Source organism: Lepidochelys kempii, chromosome 3 (assembly GCF_965140265.1).
Source record: "Lepidochelys kempii isolate rLepKem1 chromosome 3, rLepKem1.hap2, whole genome shotgun sequence".
Classification (NCBI taxonomy): domain Eukaryota; kingdom Metazoa; phylum Chordata; order Testudines; family Cheloniidae; genus Lepidochelys; species Lepidochelys kempii.
In genome coordinates this window covers 15,444,632-15,466,315 of record NC_133258.1, presented here as the reverse complement: position 1 = coordinate 15,466,315, position 21,684 = coordinate 15,444,632, and the positions used below count along the sequence as shown (strand labels likewise).

Below are 21,684 nucleotides of genomic sequence, written 5' to 3'. Positions count from 1 at the left end.
CATTGACCTAGTGCTGTCTGCACAGGGATTTAGGTCGGTTTAACTACACCACTCAGGGGAGTGGATTTTTCACACTCCCAATTAACGTAGCTATGCGGACCTAATTTTCTAGCGTAGATTCAACCTGAGACTGGAGAGATTAAGGACCCAATTCAGCAGGGTACTTAAGTAAGCACATATTTAACTTTCAGTTCTGAGTAGTCCCATCAAAGTCAATGGTGCTTGAAGTTAGAAACATATTTAAATATCTTGCTGAACTGGGGTCTTACGCTCAGATCCTCAGAGTATTTAGGTTCTTATAAACCTTTGCAGACCTGAGCCCTAGTCACTTGCCCACGGTTGCATAGCAAGTCTGTTGCAGAGCTAGGAAGAGAACCCAGGTGCCCTGACTCCTTAACTTGTGTCTTTATCACTTAACAGTATTTTCTTTCATTGTCATTTTGGGCATAAAATCACAATCATTTATAGGCTGTGGCTGCAAGCTAACTGGAAAATAAGGGCTTGTCTACGCTTAAAACACTACACAGCACAGTTGTGCTCATGTAGTGCTTCAAGGTAAACACTATCTATGCTGATGGGAGAGATTCTCCCATCGACGTAGGTAATCCACCTTCCTGGGGGGCGGTAGTTAGGTGGATGGAAGAATTCTTCAATTGACCTAGTGCTATCAACACAGGGACTCAGGTCAGCTTAACTACACTGCTCAGGGGTGTGGATTTTTCACATGGCTGGGCAGCGTAGTTATGCTGAACTAATTTTCTAGTCTGTATCAGCAAAAACAATATGGAGTCCTTGTGGCATCTTAGAGACTAACAAATGTATTTGGGCATAAGCTTTCGTGGGCTAGAACTCTACTTGGCTACCACTCTAATTTTCCAGTGTAGATGAGGATTCAGTCACTTCAGATTCAGATTATGGCCCTGATTCTCAGCAGCTCTGCAGTCTCTTTACATCACTCCTCACACACAAAAGGGTTCATCTACACAGAAACCCCTCCCACCCTGTGACAGTGAGTCTCAGAGCCCAGGTTAACTGACTGGAGCTTGCGAAACTAAATATAGCTGTTGATGGAGTGAAGTCAGGGCTTCAGGATCCTTCCTCCCCCTCGCAGAGGTTCAGAGCCTGGGTTCCAGCCTGAGCCTGAACTTTGTCACCACAATTTTTAACCTCCCCCAGGCTCTGAGACACACTATTGTGAAGCTGTACCCTAAGGGTATGCCTACACTGCAATAAAAGACGTGGCATGGCCGCAGTTGGTCCAGGCTAGCTGATTCAGGCTTACAGGGCTCAGGCTGCGGGGCTATAAAATTGCAGTGCAGAAGTTTGGGCTTGGGCTGGAGCCTGAGTTCTGAGATTCTGTGAGGGGGAGGATCTCAGAGCCCAGGTTCCAGCCTGACTTTGAATGTCTATGCTGCAATTTTTCAACCTTGTAGCCCAAGCCACGCAAGCTCAAGTCAGCTGACGTGGGCTCTGAGACTTAGTGCCGTGGATTTTTAGTTGCAGTGTGGACATGACCACAAGGTCTAGAAAACAGCTAGGATTCCCCCGGCACAGGGGGATTCTCAAAGAGGTGAAGGGACAGCAAAACAGGCTTTTCCCTCTTGCAGCTGTGATTGTAGGGGCTCTGGGGGTGGTATAGGGCCCAGAAGAGCGGTGCTGTGGGAGGAAAAGTGTGTGGCTGGGGTATTCTCTGCTCCAGCTGTTCTGGGCTTGGAAGGATTAGATTTTTATTGGTAAACATCGATTTCATCACACACACAGAAACAGATAAAAAGATATTTCCACTAATAATAACCAAAATTTCGAGATAGGCAAAGTAAGAAAAATGCTGCTTGAGAACTTATTAGTGTTTGATTTAATGATATTTACATTGTATGTTTTTACATGTGACATTGACTGTTGGTGTTTTAAAGATTATAAAGCTTTAACTTTTTGAATCTGAACATCTGCTGTCATTCAATAATTATTGTCTGGACCCCCCATCCATAATGTCTCACAGCTATGAAAATTTAAACAGATTAAAATAAAAAAACTTAGAACCCATCATTTTGCATAACTGTGAAGATTTAAATCAATGAAAATTAAATATTCTTTAAAATATTTAAGAATTTATGATGGTGTCCCTAGCCTTTGTTTGCCAGAAGCTGGGAATGGGCAACAGGGGGTGGATCAGTTGATGAGTACCTGTTCCGTTCATTCCTGTGAAGCACCTGGCATTGGCCACTGTTGGAAGATGGGATACTGGGCTAGATGGACCATTGGTCTGATTCAGTGTGGTCAGTCTTACGTTCTGATAAACATTGATATTATCTGTTGAAATTATAAAAAAATAAAAGCTGAATTCTGCCAAGCCTACCAACAGGGGGCCTTGGGAAGCTGCTATAAAAACCTGCCCAGGAACTGCTCTAAATTATGCTCTAGACTGATTGGGCCCAAACTTATCCCAGAATCCAGGAGGCATGAAAGGGGCGTACAGTTGCCTTTACCTCACCTCTATGGGCTCCCGTAAGGCACAGCACAGAATGTGGGCTGTAATGACCAGTCAATGTAATTATGATCTGATGGCTCTGTGGTAGGGGTGCTGTGTGAAAAGCGCTGATGCTCTTAGTCCAGGTTGTAGTGAAGCAGGAATGAACATCACAAAAAAACAGCCCCCACAATTGGCTCTCTTGGTAGACTCAGCAAGGATTGAATGGCCAAGGAGACTGAGCGAGGCTCCCAATCTTCTGCTAATCCAGATGCCACCCTTAAAAGGAAAACAAAAACTACATTGCTTTTGAATATTTGTTGCTTATATGGTTTTAAATTATTTGCTTTGACAAAGATTATGAAGCTGAAAGACGTTCGTGAATAGAAGTGCGCGAATAGAAGATGCAGTCTTCAAAGTTTCATTTACTTTTCCATTTCCGTTACTGGTTGCTCTGGACTAGCATAGGGAAATTGGGAGAAATTAAATTTGCAGGTAAGAAATGTATCCTTCAGTGTTGCAGCTATTATTAATTTGTAGGAGACTAACAAAAAACAAAAAAAGGGGGAGAAATGTGATTTTGCACTTGTTACCTCAAAGCTCTTAATTTATGTGCAGACTACCAGTTCACTATGCATCCCAGTCAGTAACTCCTCCATGCATGAAGTTTCATGCAAGCAACATCTGCAGAATTGGGGCCTATTAGTGCCTTTGGGTATTTAATGGAACATTATTTTATGAAGAATAATGATCTTGTGGCGATAACACAGGACTGGGAGATAGAAGATCTCATCTGTAGTCCCATCTCTAGCATAGACTATTTGTGTAACCTTGGACAGGTCACTTAACTGTTCTGTGCCTCAGTTTCCCCACATGTGAAATGGAGATGATTCTTTATTGCCTTGCATTTTATGGAGTCATCTACACCTATGCAAAGAGACCGCTAGCATTTTAACCCTGCTGTTTCTCCCTTTACATAATGTAAATGACTACACAAGGGCCAAGGCAATAGAGAATCTGGCCCAGTAAGGATGGTCTAAACCTCAGTTCATTACTGTTTGTAAAGCACTTTGAGACCCTAGATGGAGGTCATCATAGAACTGCAAAGTATTATTATTTTATTGTTATCACACACAAAAATTAGCCCATCCTTACAATAACTATAGATACATTTAACATTCTTCTTGATCCTGAAATATCCATCAGTTCTGAACGTGATCTGAAACACTGATACAGTTCCGTTTTCTCAGCTGGGTAAGCCATTATCAAGCATTCCAGAGTACTGGTCACAGGCATGTGTAAGCTTTGAGAGTGATTTTCAGAGTGCTGAGCACTCAGAGCTACTTACCGGGAAATTGTGGGCACTTCACAGTTTTGAAAATCAGGCTTACTTTGTGCTGTCTCTTCATTCATCCAATTTCACACAAATGAGACATGCAGTCCTCCAATATGAAGGAGGAAAATCTCCTAATCCTAGGCCAATTAGCCTTTGAGCCTTTTAATAGCAGACAAAATGCTGAGGTTTGCAAAGCAGCCACTGACCACAGGCATGTATTTCCATGGGGTTTTATAGTATGCACATATTCTCTGCCTGTGAATTAGAATAAGGTAATTGGTCTGTTTTTATTTAATATTTCATGTATTTTTATGTGACTATGAAACTTCTGCCAAATCAGTGGTGAAAAGCAATAGGCTGGCCCTGGTAGTGTAATGGATATCATTCAAAGTAATTTTTCCAGTGGATCCCGATGTGAGTTATAAATGCTACTGACTGTACCTACTGGTGCTATCTGTGTCAACTAATTATTATGCACCTTAGAAAGATTGATCTAGAGGAAGAGTTGGCTATGTTACCACCACTCGCCTCCCTCAGGGCTTTGCTGAAGGCTGGGCTGTAAAGTGTCTGATATCACATGAGACATGCACACATTCAGAAGACCGGTCATGCAGATCAGCAGTCCTGTTTACAAGTCACACATCAAGCCGGTCTGCAAGGATTCTGCTGGAGTTTCTCCTCCTGGCCACCAGGGACAGCTATGGTGAAAGAATTGCGGACCCCCAAACTCCATCTCCCCTGCTCTTGCTGCTCCCCTGCAGGATGCAAACCATTATGGAGCTGCTGGAAGGAGGAGGTGGTTCCAGTTGGCAAGGGAGCCAGGAGTCAGGAGGAGTGGCTGGGGGAGGAGACAAGTGGGAAGCCAGCTCGGAGAAGGAGGGGGACAGTCTCAGGGGATAGGCCGAGGACAGGATGGGTGTCGGGTTGAAAGGTTGGGGGAAGCATGGGGATCAGAATGAAGCAGGAGCTGAAAGGGGACAGGGCAGGGTGGAGAAGATTAATGCAGACAAGGCAGAGTGTGGGGCGGCTTTAAGGTAACAGTGGTAAAATGGGGGCGGCTGAACCAAACTCCTCCATGCAGGCTGCTCCAGGATCTCCTAACCCTGCCCCATCAAACATTGCTCCTGGCCGAATATCACTGCTCATCCCCCCAGCAATCCCAGGTTTCTGCCAGCTTCCTAGTCCCCACATCACTCTGGTAACCCCTGCCCCGGCTCTCATCTCCGCCCCTCATCATTCCCACCCAGCTGTCTGTGGCTTGCCCAGGTGAAATTCTATGGCCTGTGGTACACAGGAGATCATAATGGCCCTTTCTGGCTTTAAAATCTATGAATCCTGTGCCTATTTCTCATCACCCTGAATGTCAGCTCAGCCCTGAATCTCAAAGTCCTGAATCTTTAATGTCCTTATGTCCTTTTCAGCAGGTATGAGTCTCATGTTCTGTTTTTTCCCCCCAGGCTTGTCTGTTAATGCACAGAAGGAACTGGGGAGCATGAGCTCTGCAAAGTTTTATAGAATCCCCGAGGGGAAGGGGCCTTACACTGTTGGCTGCACGGACCTGATGACTGATCACACGATTCAGGTATGATAGCCAAAACCTTCCTGTCACTCCCTACTTTATTTTGACGTAAGTCACAAGTCCAACATTGCAGCCTTTGTCATACTACTAGGTATTAATTAAATGAAAAGTTCCTCTGGTTCTGATAGGTGGAAATTCACCCAGGCAGAGGGGCAGGATAAAGCCTCCAGGCATTTTACTTTTTGTGAACAAAATGTTTCATATGAATTAATTCTGACAGAGGATGGCTACTGTGGCACAGGTATCGCGAGAAGTGTAAGGCTGTAATGACAGGAATATACTGTAAATCAGTCAATTTTGTCAGATACTAGGATATAGATTTTATAAACTGAAGTTGGCAGGCAAAAATGTCTGGATATAGACACTATCATTATTAACCTCCAAAACTCTGGAGAAGTTCAGAACTGAATCCTTATCTAAATCTGAGCTTTGTAGCTTGGACCCATCTCTAAGTACAATTTAAGAGCCTGATCCTGCTTTCCTAGTTAAGGCAATGCTCCTTAGCCAAGATCCTCAAAGGTATTTAGACACCAAACTCCAACTGAATTCACAGCTCACCATAGAGAATTCTTTGGAATGGGGCAGGAAAACTCTTCCTGATTGTTCCATGTGCCGTAGTGAAGGTGAGAAACGTGGTTTGCCACCCCATGGAATGAGCCAGAGGCCCTGCCCCTGATCCTGGGAGATATGCAAGACCATTCACCCAGAGCCCTCATACCTCTGGGTTCCTGGCACCTGCCCCCATCCTTCCTGGCAACTTAGCTCCAATGGAGACCCACCACCAAGGTCTCCCATGACTGCAGCTGTCCCCATCAGAAAAGTCCCCCTAGCATGGCAAATGAGGGATGATGTATAGCATTTCTGCTGTGTGTTAAAAAGTAACAATTATGGAATTTGTACCCATTTAAAAAGAAAGATTACTGCCTTCAGAATTGGTATAGAACCATAACAGAACCAAGCAATTATATCTCTCAGGTTCCCAAAAATGCAGATAAAGTATTAAGCAGTTAATGGGCCTGCAGCCCATTCAGCCTAGTCAATGCTGATTTGCATTTTCAGGTACAGTAGCCTCACAATTTTTCTACTAAGACACTCTTGCCCTTTGTTGTTGGTAGTTCCTGTAGCATTGGCATGGCATTTTTAAACTCCAAGCAAAGCTAGTATGGTAGAATTTGCTTGTAGTGATTGTGGTGAGTAGGGATCATTTGGGTATTTTTGTCTGTGAATTGTATAAGGATTTATTGTGTGCCTACATTACATAATGATTGGGTAGTTCACATGGTAGAGTTTAACTGCTTCAAATTAGCTTTCGTGCCTTTATTAGGTAAATGATCTGGATTATTAACATTCACTAAAGTCTAGATTATGAAATTTACTCACACTGGTAACCAGTTATTCACCTGAGTAATGCAATAGGGACTGTTCAGGTGAGTAACTCCTCATCACTGTCAGGGTTTTGCAATCTGTTCCTAAATAAGCCTTTGTCAAAAATGGCTCATTCATTACAGTGTGATTTGTAAATAGAAGATTCATCAGCTAAGCTCTTCATGTGCATTGGGTAATAGATCAGAAACTTAAAATTCAGGCAATCTGACACTGTTTTTAAAAGTCCAGTTTAAAATAAGTATTGTTCTTAACAGCCATCTTGCCCTATTGTTTAGGGCATTTTGCATGCACTCCTACAGTTAATTCACCAAAACACAATATAATCAGTGAGCGATTTTGAATAGTGTGCTCCAAAGTCACTTTTGTCCTAAAGAGCAAGAATGCAAACTGTACATACTTTTTATCTGATGGACACCTTCTTTATTACATTAAATTACTTGTACGTAGTCCCACCCTGTGGTCCTTGCAGAAGAAACATTCTATTGAAAAAACATACCCAATGGCATACCCAATGGCATACATGGTTCACAAGAAGAGAAAGGACCCAAAAGGAAGGAAATTGAGAGGGGAGAGAGAACAGTGGTAAGACTTTGAGAGAGAGAAAATACTACTAATAAAAATATGTATAGGGGAACAGAGACCACAGCAGATATGAAAACATCTTGAAAGAGATTGGTTTGGAGGGGAAAATAATCTGAAACACTTAACAAAGAAGAAACACTATAGAAAATTATTAATGGTAATATTTTGTATTTATGCAGCTTTCATCTGTAGCTATCAAAATGCTTTACAAAGAGGGTAAGTATCACTGTCCTCAGTTTAGACAGAGAAACTGAGGCACAGAGGAGTAATGGTCAGACAGCAAGTCAGTGCTTAAACTGTGTATAAAGGTCAGATCTCCTGACTCTCAGTCTGTGCCCTATCTGCTGGAACATATTGCCTGAAACAAGTCTGAGGGAAATGCAGGCTCTGAAGAAGTCTGAAGAAATATGATGCAGGAGGAAATAGGAAGAGAATAGGGAAAGAAGGAGAAATAAGAGAATGGAGGCAGCAAATACTCTAAAGTTAATAGAGAGTTTGCACTGTACATTTTGAAATAATGCTGTAATGGTATCCTGGGAGGGAATGTTATCTAACTTTAGCTGGATGCCAGAGATCATGTCTGTTTGGTTCCCAGGTATGAAAAATACAGTAACATTTGGTGGCAATCAAAGCTGAGCCTTTATTGTTAATTTTCTCGTTGGACTCTCTCTTACACCTTGTGGTATCATTTTAACATGTTAAACTCTTAGGTAAAAATATTTTTCTTCTTTAGCAGCTTCAGTGAGAAAATCTGTTTCTTTTTCTGATTCAATCACAGGGAAGCTTCTTTCGTCTGTATTATCCTTCACAAAATGGCACAAGTAGTGAAGAAACCAAGTGGATCCCCAGGAAGGAATATTATCGCGGACTTTCCGACTTCCTCAACGTGTACCGGATGTTAGGAGAGACAGTTTTTCAGTACTATGTTGGTAAGATGAGTTTATTTCTAATTGCCTTACCAGTGAGACATTGTGTGCTATGGTCAGTTTAGTTATGGCACCTGTATGTGAGGAATGTGTTAATACTGCAGGAGCTCAAGGGAATTTCCTTTGCAGAACTGTTTCTCCTCCTCTTCCTATGGGGCAGGAACATTCAGGTGACTGTGACTGTGACTGTATGTTTCACTGCACCACGTGCCCAAATATCACTGTCATGGGTGTCTGGGAATATTCCCAGTAGTAAGCCCCATGGGTAAAATTCATCCTTGAGCAAAGGGCCATCACTTAAGCCCTATAGGGAATCTTTTTGAAGGCACAAAGGGGAGGCTAGGTGCCCAGCTCTGATTGAAAGTCAGTAGGAGTTGGATGCCTAACTGACTTTGTGCCCTTGAAAATCTTCCCCTACAGAATTTAAGTGGGAGATAGGCCTTATGCTGGCTCTCTGTATGGGGGGGAATTTCACCCTTTGCCCGGTAATAAGTGTCTGTAGGATCAGGCTTTTTAGTGCAGAATACGAACTAAGGCCTTTACTCTTATTCTCCTTGTGTATCTCACTCAAAAATCTAATTTAAATCAATGGGACAACCTGAGGAGTAAAGCAGCTACTCAAGGTAAGGGAGGGTATCAGAACGTGTCTCAAATAAGTGGTTACATGAGAAGCCACACTAACTGCAGATATCCTTTTTTATCTAGGCTCAGTGACATGTCCTGCAAAATGGAATGCTGCTTTCAAGCCTGGAGAGAAATACCCCCTCATTATTTTTTCCCATGGACTTGGAGCTTTCCGGTAATGCTGCAGTTTGTGGCCTCAGACCACATGGGGACAAGTGACTCTCCAATGTAACTCCACTGCACCCAGTGGACTTATGCTAGGGAGGAATTTAGCCCAGGAAGTTGACAGTTCTTGAGAATGGTTTTGAACACTATTCCAGTAAAGTTGCATTGGATCCATCACAGCATTAGCTAAAACTGGTTTTAAAAACAGTGGGCCAGATCCTCAGCTGGTGTAAAGTAGTATATCTCCATGGAAATCAATGCCAATTTATAAAAACTGAGGGCCTGCTCCAATTTTGGTTTATTTATATGTTTCCCTATTTGAAAATACTTGCTTCTTAGGAGTGTTGCGAGAAAAAATTATTTAAGGTTTGTAAAGCACTTTGAAGATGTAAAGTATTGTGCACATGGTATTATTATATATAATCATTAGTTTCTCTTCCTCAAAAAATCCTCTTCAAAATGGGTGTTGGTATAAAGATAGAGAGGCTGTATGGCTTAGTGGACAGAGCACTGGACTGGGACTCAGGAGACCTCAAAGGGATTCCTGGCTGAGCCGCTGGGTGACCTTAGGCAAGTCACTTCCCTCTCCCGTGCCTCAGTTTCTCCATCTCCTTTCTCAAACACTTTGAGTTCTATGCATGAAAGCACCATATCAGAGCTAGAAATTATTATTATTCCTGTGGGACTTTGAAAATGTTGTACAGACTTCCACATAAAAATCAGTCCCTTAGTAACTTGAGAAAGAAAGGAGGCATTGATCTACAATGTACAATATTAAATTAGGTGTAGTACAAGCATGGCCTATATGTTATTTCAGGAGCAAGGTATTGAAACTATGTGTATTTAAGCAGTGTATTATTTTGATTTCAGGACTATATATTCTGCTATCTGCATTGAGATGGCATCTCAGGGTTTTATAGTTGCTGCTGTGGAGCATAGGTATGTATAGTACATCTGCTTCTTTGGGTTAGAAGAGGCGAACAGTTATTTCACAAAGTCCTATGCTTATCATTTGATCTTGCAAGGTGCTGTGTGCAAAACCTGAGACCTTCTGAAATTTGAAAAACATTTATTTGACTGGAAGAGATCATTTTTCTCAGCAACGTCTTTAGTCTAAAAGATGCAAAAAGAATGTCGTGTTTATTGTACAGGATAACTTGGATTTATTTTCAAAGACTAAAATAGTATTAATTTTCTTCAAAACCCATGTAACTCCCATAGCTCAACTCTCAATCTAAACAAAGAGCAAGTTACTTGAATTCTTTGACTAGGGGAGCTGGCAGTAGTCCATGTAATTTTTTTTAAATGCTCTATTTGTGGCTGTTTAATATTAGATTCCGGCAAAACAAGGTCTGTTTTCTTTTCATTTAGACTTTATTATATACATTCAATTATAATGCTGCTCTAGTTATTTTCTTGATGCCAGGAGCCAGTCTTTCTTGATAGGGGGTGAAATCCTAACCCCATTGAAATCAGTGGCACTAGTCCCATTAACTTCATTCGAGACACAATTTCAGCCCTGAAGTCCATGTGGGTTGAGTACTGTTGGCATGAGTGTGAACTAGCCTTCACAAGTAACTTTTTTTCTGTATTATAGAGATAAATCCTCTTCTGCTACTTATTACTGTAAAGAAAATCCTGTTTCTGAAGCACGAGAAGAGGCTACAGAAAATCCGGAAGAGGAATGGATCTTCTACAGAAAACTAAACCAAGGTGAACAGGAATTTCCTTTACGCCACCAACAGGTATGTGTTGTGGAATGCTGATCTAAAAACTGAGGAAGATGCAATCTATCACCCAATAGGTGCCAAGGGATAGATTAAAGCTGACATATTTGCAAGGCCACTAACCCATCAGACTTCCTACCTCAGGCCAGGTCTACACTACAGACTTTTACCAGCATAGCTATGTTGCTGAGGAGTGTGATGAGGAATGATTTGTGACTGACAGAGCTGAGCTGGCAAAAGCGCCTAACATAGATGTGGTTATACCAGCACAGCTGTGCTTTTGGCAGTATATTTTGCTCAGAGGTGGGGGACGGAGGGAGGCCTCGAATAAGCTATCCCAGCAAAAGAGCAGCTTTGCTGACATCCCCACACTAGGAGTGCTTAACAGGTATCGTATACCCATATAGTTATACCCACACAGCCTTCCAAGTATGGAGCTGGCCGCAGAAGCATGCCAGCAGTTTTTCTCCTGTGTTCCAATCCCCACTTAAGTCAGCAGAGGTCTTTCCATTGACTTCAATAGGCTTTGGATGAGGTCCTTAGTGAGTCTCTGGTGACAGTGTGCACACCAATGAGGCAACAACTGACCTCTCATATATACATCCAATATCCTGTTTGTGAGCCTAAATTCACGCCAGTTAGAGAAACATTGGGAATAACCTGCCGAGTTACTGCCTATTGGAATGATCTCTCTGGTGGAGCTCAGCAGGTGTTTCTTTCAGGGATTCATAGCGATTCCAGCGGCACATAGGCCTCATGCTGGCCATACACAGTGGGGCGAATTTCACCCTCACATAGAAAGCTGGTTCCAAAGAAAGAGAGAGATTATTTTTCTTGATTGGTAAAATATAAAAATCAAAAGGAATACAAAAACATCCTACAACCCTCATTAGGTAACGGGTATACAACACAAGAAGGGCTCTCTGATCGGTTCCCACTGAGGGCTTGTCTAGATGAAGACAAACAGCATATTGACACACTTTAAAGCTCCAGTATAGACAGGGCAAGTTGTACTGTGTTACGAATTATACCTGGTAGGACACGCACACAACTGCTGCGAATTACACCTGGTAGGTCACGCACACAAATGCTGCGAATTATACCTGATAGGACACGCACAGTTCAAATCTAGGCTGAGGCACATAAACAAAGTCCACAACTGCAGAGTTCCCAAAAGACACTAAGTTTATTACGCTCGAGCGTGGTGCCCCCCTGCTAGCCAGGAGGGGACCCCGAATACAGATTATACAAAGGTTATATACTTTTTAGCAAAGCATGTTGCCCTCGTGCATCGGAAACCTTAGCCAATAAACAAACCCTTGTCTTATCTACCACCTATCCCTGCTTGGTGCATTCCTCCTGCTAAACTAGTATGTTAATTACACAGCATGGTCCTAAAGCCATGCATCAGTAACTTTTATTATCCGGATGGGAGGCCTCACATCAAAGGCCAGGAAATAGGGAGTTAGAGACTGACAAAAAACAGATACTGGGAGTCAAGGCAGGCTGGAGACGAGGAGGATTTTCACAGGGATGCGGTGTCTAAGGAACACTCCTCCTGGTGCATGATGTGCTTCCTTTTAGACAATGGTGGGCCCCAAACCAAAATGGAGTCACATGTGCTAACTTTTCCTTAACAACTGTAACACGATAGCTCATTCAGGTGAACCCCACAAGAGAGACAAGGGATCATCTGGACCAGCCAAGTTTTAAATACATCTTTCATCCAAGTCCTGACAAGCCTGCTCCTGAAAAGTACTGAGTCTATGGGAGTTGCTCTCATGGGGCTAAATTAACTCTTGTGCAGAGTAAGCTCAAGGCCACTGGCACTTCAGTCCTCAGGGCCAAATTCTCTGCTGGTTTAAACTGGTACAGCTCCTTTCATTTTTTTCTATTTATGGATCCAAGCTCCAGTTCTGCAAAGTGCTTATCTTTGAACATGAGCGTAATCCCAATGACTTGAAGCCCTAGATGTTTCTAAGATTTTTTTCTAAGTGTTTTAACTGAATGTCTGGCAGCTTGTTTTTTCTGTCCAGAAGGATAATTGTTGTTTTTTTATCTATGTCTAGTTGCAGCAGAGAACAGAGGAGTGTATCAAAGCTCTTGACCTCATTCTTGATATTAATTCTGGAAAACATGTAGTGAATGTACTATCTTTAAACTTCGATTGGACTCTCTTAAAGGTGAGTGAAGAGATCTAGACTCCTTTTAATAATAGCCTGACTGCCTTTCTGTTTTCTCTTTCTGTGATCCCCACATCAGCCAACCATATTAGTTGTATGACTGTTTCATCTCATGTGATCCTGAAGCTGTGTTTTTATAGCTGCTATCTTTCTATTTCCATTCTAGTAGTCTCTAGCTTTTAAAATAGATATGCCGTAATGACTAAAAGTTGGGAAAGGAACGTTCCTCACAGCATCTTGATTTCTTTTACAGGGTTCTATTGATAGTGACAGAATAGCTGTGATGGGACACTCTTTTGGTGCTGCTACAGCCATTGAGGCTCTAAGCAAAGAAGCTAGATTCAAGTAAGTATCATAAAGCAAAGGCAAGTCCCAGGCTTTGGGATGGCATCGAACTGCATTTAAGCTTTTTGCTTTTCTTGGCTATGCTGAGATCTCATTTAACTAGTACTAACTGTAATGATTACAGCAATTGTAAAGAAAATGGCTTTGCTTACTAGGGACAATTTTTTCCTTACTTACCCCCTGCTTCTGTGAGCTCCAGGGAGCCAGAACATCTGAAACAGACTCACATGCTTTCTCATTTCTTGGTACCCTGTGGAAGCGTCTCTGCCAGAGCTTCACGGGGCCAGGGACAGGACTGAGTGGAACATCGGCCTGCTCCCCGCCATACCAAATGGATTTCCAGTCTGCAATGAAAGCACGCTATCCCTTCAGGAATTCTTATAGCCTATTTATCCATGTACACTGTAACTCAAAGCATACTGAGACCACCCTATGAACCATTCTATGTCAGTGATATGATCGCATAGCTCCTTTTTTGCAGGTGTGGCATTGCTCTGGATGCATGGATGCTTCCTCTAGATGATGAAGTTTATACCAGGGTCCGCCAGCCATTGTTGTTTATCAACTCAGAAAAATTCCAGTGGGCTTCAAATGTTTTAAAGATAAAGAAACTTTACTCCACTGGCACAGAAAGAAAAATGATCACTATCAAGTAAGTATTACAGCACTATAGTCCTGTTTTCTTCTCTAGAGACTGGATTCTTTGCTTGTAAAATCTACAGGAGGAAAATTACAGGCTTCTGAGGAGAGTTGGTGGTTTACCTGTGGGAATCTAGCAGTGCCAGTTATTACAACCTCACCAGAAGTATTTACCATGCAAGGCATTTTCGTTTTCAAATCTCTTCATATAGAAGTCTGGCGTCAAAGCAAAGGGCTTTGTGCACCAAATCAATACAGACTTCCAACCAAAGATGCAAGATATCTGTTCTACTGTATTCAGGTTCTTATGCTGTGCCCATCATCTGTGTAACCTGGCTGTGAGAATGGGGGCTAGAGTAGCAACTGGAGCCCATTGTGCAACACCCAGGTGGAATTTGTGACCCGTGGATCTGCATACCCCAGCCACTTCCCCGGCCTACTCACAAATCCTTTCAATTGAAGTTAGGTGCTTAAATACTTCTGTTTGAACTGGGCCATGTGACTTGCCCAAGGCCATAAAAAAAAAGTCCTTTTTGAGGCCTTCACCTCTCCTAAGCAGAGAACACCTCTGTAGCCAGTACTTAAGAGAAATGCCTGATCCATTCACTGGCACAGATGGCCCTGAAGGTGATGGGATGGAGAAAAATATAAGAATCCCACACAAGGGGTGTGTATTCCTTCAGTGACACAGAGAACAAGGATGTTGATAAACTGGAGAAGGTTCAGAGAAGAGCACAAGATTGATTAGATTAGAAAAAACATGCCTTATAGTGATAGGCTCAAGGACAATGGTGGGCAACCTGTGGCCCATCAGGGTAAGCTGATTGCGGGCTGCGAGACATTTTGTGGACATTGACCGTACATAGGCACGGCCCCCCACAGCTCTCATTGGCCGTGAACGGTGAACCATGGCCACTAGGAGCTGCAGGGGGGCCATGCCTGCAGATGGTCAACGTCTGCGAAATGTCTCGCGGCCCGCAATCAGCTTACCCTGATGGGCTGCATGCAGCCGTGGGCCGCAGGTTGCCCACCACTACTCAAGGAGCTCAATCTATTTAGCCTAACAAAAATTAAGAGGTAACTTGATCACAATCTATAAGTATCTACATGTGGAACAAATATTTGATAAAGGGATCTTCAGTCCAGCAGAGAAAGGTACAACATGATCCAGTGACTGAAAGTTGAACCTAGACAAATTTGGACGAAATAAGGCATACATTTTCAACAAGGGTAATTAACCATTGGAACAATTTACTCCAGGCCATGGATACTCCATCACTAGCATTTAAATCAACACTGGATGTTTTTTCTAAAGATATGCTCTAGGGATTTTGCGGGGGAAGTTCTGTGGCCTGTGTTATACTGGAGGTCAGACTGGATGATCCCATGATCCCTTCTGGTCCAGGAATCTGTGACTCTATTAACAGTTTCAAGGGTCCTTCAGGGGGCATTTGGAGGCTGTGGGGAGCAGATCCAGTTAATACGATTATTTGGATCCACTAGACAACACATCCCAACCAACTGGGCAAGAACTGTGAGGGGCAGAGGATTATTGCTGCCCTAAGGATCTCAGATTCATACACAAAACTGCAGTCCTTGACTTCAAGGCTAGTCATGTAGACATGTACCTCAACACAGAATTTACCCTTAGGGTTCTTCCTACACTTGAAAGCTATTCCAATTAAGGCAGGTTTCGAATTTAACAAATAAAAGCTATTCCCAAATAACAGAGTATGGAAAAGCCCTGAAGCAGCAGTAGCAATAGAGGAATACAAGTCTCCTATCCCAATTAAGTATATAATCCATGATTATCTTTGCAAATGACTTGATTTACATGCATTACCTTTTATTGCAAAACTGCCTTCCTGTGAACTCATTTAAAACTGTCTCTTTTCTGTTTACAGGGGATCAGTACATCAGAGTTTTCCAGATTTTACCTTCCTGGCTGGTACCATTGTTGGAAAGATTTTCAAATTAAAGGGAGAAATAGACCCAAACATAGCTATAGATATTAGCAACAAAGCTTCATTAGCCTTCTTGCAGAAACATTTAGGTGAGTAGCAGTATTAAAAGGTAGTTTTGTTTAAAAGGCTCAGGTGACCATTAAGACGGATATGACTAAGCGTTAATCAACTCTTTATTGCTATGCAGCCCCTCAAACTAACCCACCATTTTCTATAGGACAAAAATTAAAATGTGAATTATCTCAGTACCTGCTGACCTGCCCCTTGCTGAAAATGTGTGAATACTTTGACAGTTGACTCTTTTCTCTGGGTTTGTAACTTGACTGTAAAAAGTTTCTCCCAGCTGCAAGATCGGGTTAAAGTGCCTCAAGTTAGGAACATTTAAATTTTCTTCATTTTATTCATTTTTAATTTATGAGATGTGTAAATAGTTTAAAGTTTCCCCACTTCACATTTTATTTTGTTCCAACATCTTCCAAACCAGTTTGATTTAAAAGATGAAATTGGCAAGTAATTACCTCATTATCTGGTAGTTTGATTTTAATAATTTTTGCATTTGTCTCCTTCAGACAGTTGTTGTTTTTGGTCACATTTGTTTTGCTTCCATGTTTCACAGGTCTGGAGAAAGGTTTTGATCAGTGGGACGCTCTCCTGGATGGCGAAGGTCATAATGTCATTCCCGGAACCAACATTGATCTACCCTCAACTCAGCCTGAATCACTAGAATGAAGAAACTGATAAACAGTGCTTTAGTATGCACGGTATTAAGTCTTCAACAAGATCTTACTTAGAAGTCTAGTACGGCTGGCCAGCTACTTCCCACAGCTCCAGCGTATTTTTTGTTCTTACTTATCAAGACAGGTGACTGTGAGGCAATCTCATTGCACGCTGATAAAAGAGTTGCAGGGGTTTAAATTCATACCAGCCTATAAACTTGTTATTGAAAATACTGTAAAACTTTTGCTTTCTACAAATTAAATATTAAATCAGTTATTAGATCGATGTCTGACTCTAAATTAGGAAAGAAGCAGTGTTGCCTAGTGTTTACAGCAGGTGACTTTCATTCTGGCAAGAGTTTGGGCAAAATGTTTATCCTCTCTGTTCTTCAGCATCTCCATCTTTAACATGGAGACAATACCTAACCAGCATATCAGATGCTTTGAGCTCTCCAGCTGTAGAGTGCTACATAAGTATTGAGGGGGGAAAAAAATTACTAGACCTAAGTTAGCCTGACTTCAAGAATATCAAATGGGAAGCCCTGACTCAGTTTCTTAAGAGTCTGATCCTAAATGAAGATAGATTTTACAAAATATTTCCACCAGCACCCCTGGAAGCCTCTTGAGAGCATACAGTGTGTATGGTAACACCCATTGTTTCATGTTTTCTCTGTATATAAAATCTCCCCACTGTATTTTCCACTGCGTGCATCCGCTGAAGTGAGCTGTAGCTCTCGAAAGCTTATGCTCAAATAAATTGGTTAGTCTCTAAGGTGCCACAAGTACTCAGTTTCTTTTTGCGGATACAGACTAACACGGTTGCTACTCTGAAAACTCTTGAGAGCACTTGTTCTTGGGAGAGTTCCTGTAAGACTTCTGGAAGTTTGGCTCTTCTTATGAGGTTTCAGTTCCATGGGAACTGCAAACTGAAAGAAGACTCCTTCTAGTTTTGGATTTAACCCAGAACCAAAATTGCAAGGACAGATTGGGATCTAGGGACTTTAATCACAGTCCTGCCTCCTAAAATTCAAACCAGTTTGGATTGTAGGTGCCACATATGGTATATTTAGTAGTTAATAACTGATTCTGTTTTTTAGAAGCCACACTGCACATGCTTAAGCATTCCTGCCATGCTTTAGGAAACTAAAACTGCAAACAAATTAGCTGAAATGTTTTCCCTCAATGACAGACAATGCAAGACTAGCAGAATTTCTTGTCAAGATTACAAAGCACAGGGAGCACTTAGGTGCTTTGGAAAATCCAACCCAAGTGACACAGGAGCACAAGTCCCCTAAAAGTCAATGGGATTTTGCACCTTCTCCATCCAGCTTTTGCCTGCTTTGTAATCATCAGTTGGGGATGAGGCTGATACGGGAGGGAAAATTGAACTCTCAAGGCAATGTAGTCTTCATCTTTAAGAGTAATTCTTTTGTCTTCACATACATTTACCTGCTTTGTACAAATGCCATCTCAACCTACTGTGACATGCACTATTGCATTTCGGGATGCTTTTTTACATGTCATAAGCAAACTGTAGCCAGGTTCCAGGACAGTGGAAGTTTTCTGACCTTGTGCGTGCCCTTGCAATACAAATCTATGTTTTCAACAATAAACAAGCTCTTGAGCTGGAATTTGCTGAACAAGGGAAATAGAAACGTTTATTTTTAAACTACATTCTAAGCTACATTATCTCCAACTTAAAATTGTGCTTACTTCCCTACAAGGGGTCATTTTGGGTCTGTTAGAACTCAGGAGCTCTCCCTTTTAACTCCCCACAAATAAACACCTCCCCCCCTCATAGAATCACTGTTCTGGCAAAGGACAACTGAACTCCTTTCATAGAGCCATTAGCAGTCAGAGGAAGAGAGCTTTACGACCATGTCTACTGCACAGATAGAGTACTGTTCCTCCTCAGTGGAGAACCTGTGGAGTGGTGGTTAGGGACTATTTAGAAAAGCTGAACGTGCACAAGTCCATGGAGCCGGACGAGTTGCATCCGAGAGTGCTGAAGGAATTGGCGGCTGTGATTGCAGAGCCATTGGCCATTATCTTTGAAAACTCGTGGCGAACCGGGGAAGTCCCAGATGACTGGAAAAAGGCTAATGTAGTGCCAATCTTTAAAAAAGGGAAGAAGGAGGATCCTGGGAACTACAGGCCAGTCAGCCTCACCTCAGTCCCTGGAAAAATCATGGAGCAGGTCCTCAAAGAATCAATCCTGAAGCACTTGCATGAGAGGAAAGTGATCAGGAACAGCCAGCATGGATTCACCAAGGGAAGGTCATGCCTGACTAATCTAATCACCTTTTATGACGAGATTACTGGTTCTGTGGATGAAGGGAAAGCAGTGGATGTATTGTTTCTTGACTTTAGCAAAGCTTTTGACACGGTCTCCCACAGTATTCTTGTCAGCAAGTTAAGGAAGTATGGGCTGGATGAATGCACTATAAGGTGGGTAGAAAGCTGGCTAGATTGTCGGGCTCAACGGGTAGTGATCAATGGCTCCATGTCTAGTTGGCAGCCGGTATCAAGTGGAGTGCCCCAAGGGTCGGTCCTGGGGCCGGTTTTGTTCAATATCTTCATAAATGATCTGGAGGATGGTGTGGATTGCACTCTCAGCAAATTTGCGGATGATACTAAACTGGGAGGAGTGGTAGATACGCTGGAGGGGAGGGATAGGATACAGAAGGACCTAGACAAATTGGAGGATTGGGCCAAAAGAAATCTGATGAGGTTCAACAAGGATAAGTGCAGGGTCCTGCACTTAGGATGGAAGAACCCAATGCACAGCTACAGACTAGGGACCGAATGGCTAGGCAGCAGTTCTGCGGAAAAGGACCTAGGGGTGACAGTGGACGAGAAGCTGGATATGAGTCAGCAGTGTGCCCTTGTTGCCAAGAAGGCCAATGGCATTTTGGGATGTATAAGTAGGGGCATAGCGAGCAGATCGAGGGACGTGATCGTTCCCCTCTATTCGACATTGGTGAGGCCTCATCTGGAGTACTGTGTCCAGTTTTGGGCCCCACACTTCAAGAAGTGGATAAATTGGAGAGAGTCCAGCGAAGGGCAACAAAAATGATTAGGGGACTGGAACACATGAGTTATGAGGAGAGGCTGAGGGAGCTGGGATTGTTTAGCCTGCAGAAGAGAAGAATGAGGGGGGGATTTGATAGCTGCTTTCAACTACCTGAAAGGGGGTTCCAAAGAGGATGGCTCTAGACTGTTCTCAATGGTCTCAAGTTGCAGTGGGGGAGGTTTAGATTGGATATTAGGAAAAACTTTTTCACTAAGAGGGTGGTGAAACACTGGAATGCGTTACCTAGGGAGGTGGTAGAATCTCCTTCCTTAGATGTTTTTAAGGTCAGGCTTGACAAAGCCCTGGCTGGGATGATTTAACTGGGAATTGGTCCTGCTTCGAGCAGGGGGTTGGACTAGATGACCTTCTGGGGTCCCTTCCAACCCTGATATTCTATGATTCTATGACCTAGGGCAGGCCATTGGCCCTGATGCAGTGATAAAATTTCATTTTTAAGAATGCCAAGCGGTCATTTGTGTTATGGACATGAGTTCCCCAGCCACATTACCCCTACTAGAGATGGTCTATTCCCAGTTCTGCCCATGGCATTGCCACCTTCCCCTTGCTCCCATCCTTCCATTCGGCACAAGTAATTGACACACATACTTCCTAGTCAGTACCCATTAGGTTGATATATTTAGAATACTACAGTGGCAATAACATCTGCATGATCAGCCACTGCCCTTTCCCTTCTAGCTTCCCTAGAAGGCATCATCGGACAGTTTTGTTTCCATAGCTGTGGCAAGGAGTGGCTATAGTACTCTTAGGCTATGTCCACGCTACGGACCTTACAGCAGCACTGCTGTACCGCTACAGCTGTGCTGCTGTGAGGTCTCCCGTGAAGCCGCTCTTTGCCAGCCGGAGAGCGCTCTTGCCGGCATAATTAAACTACCCCCAACAAAGCAGCATTAGCTGCGTGAGCAGAAGTTCCCCTGCTGACATAGCGCTGTCCACAGCACTTTTGCCGGTGAAACTCATGTTTGTCAGGGGTGTGGGTTTTTTTCCCCACACCCCTGAGAGACAAAAGTGGTAGTGTAGACATAGCCTTAGGCATTCTCACCACTAGCAGCCTTATGCTGCTTATGCTATTACCAGTGTTGCTACTTGCCGTGTCTAGGTGAGACAGTAGGCATGGGAAAGCACTTGATAGACCTTTTAGAAGCCGCTGTGCAGCTCTGATCTTCAGAAGAAGCGATCTCCATAAGTAATTATCAACATGGAGAGATGGGTGGACAAAGCCACGGTCCTAAGATCTTGTTTTGTCTACAGGTGGAGCAAAATTAAATCAACTTTCAAGAAGAGTTTAATAAGACTCCTAATCTTAAGAATAAACATTGCAAAATGTTGCCCCCTTTAACCATAGTTCATTTGATTCTAATGTTTATATACAGCGTACAGCAGAATTAGCATTTGTAAGATACTGCAATGAAGTTTTAGAAATACATTTAACAGTATTTTTTTCAATAAAACCACCTCCCTCCAGGCCCATTTTTATGAATTTACTAACATACTGTAGAATAAGCCCCGTTACCAACAGCATAAAGATTTACCAAAGAGATTCAAACAAACAAAAAGTGACAAGTGGGATTTTCCATAGTATTTAAGGAACAAGTCCCACTGACTGTCAATGGGACTTGTGTTCCTAAATCACAATTGCATGGAAAAATCCTACAGCTTTGTGGAGAATCTACCTTACCTGATTATGGCACAAAACAGGTTTTAATCTTAATCTTACCAACCTTGTGAGAATTCTGACATATTACTCATAGCATAGCAGTGTCCTTTGCCTCTAAGAGAAAATGGTAATATCTAATGAAACTTGCTCTGTTCCATAGCAATTTCCACACATGCAACAGAAAAAGTTTATTTCATTCACTGTGCTTACAATTCTGTTTGAAGGTTTTGTTCCTACTTGTAAAGTGAGAACAAGCAAGTCAGTACTTTTGCATACACATTTCCAGTGTTTGGAAAC

At 42.6% G+C, this 21,684-nt stretch overlaps 1 protein-coding gene across 2 annotated transcripts in view; it reads left to right on the top strand.

Moving 5' to 3' along the window:
• Positions 1-17,421, top strand: part of PLA2G7 (phospholipase A2 group VII) — a 30,940-nt gene extending 13,519 nt beyond the window's left edge. Inside the window, exons 2-12 of one of the 2 annotated variants that reach the window (XM_073335799.1) lie at positions 2,825-2,962; positions 5,261-5,385; positions 8,129-8,279; positions 8,982-9,075; positions 9,936-10,004; positions 10,663-10,810; positions 12,862-12,975; positions 13,229-13,320; positions 13,802-13,972; positions 15,864-16,012; positions 16,540-17,421. In XM_073335799.1, coding sequence (XP_073191900.1) covers positions 2,872-2,962; positions 5,261-5,385; positions 8,129-8,279; positions 8,982-9,075; positions 9,936-10,004; positions 10,663-10,810; positions 12,862-12,975; positions 13,229-13,320; positions 13,802-13,972; positions 15,864-16,012; positions 16,540-16,652 — 1,317 coding nt within the window. In that variant the 5' untranslated portion in view covers positions 2,825-2,871 and the 3' untranslated portion in view covers positions 16,653-17,421. The remainder of the gene's footprint in view (positions 1-2,824; positions 2,963-5,260; positions 5,386-8,128; positions 8,280-8,981; positions 9,076-9,935; positions 10,005-10,662; positions 10,811-12,861; positions 12,976-13,228; positions 13,321-13,801; positions 13,973-15,863; positions 16,013-16,539) is intronic. The other variant, XM_073335800.1, reaches the window with a different exon arrangement.
• Positions 17,422-21,684: the final 4,263 nt, after the last annotated feature.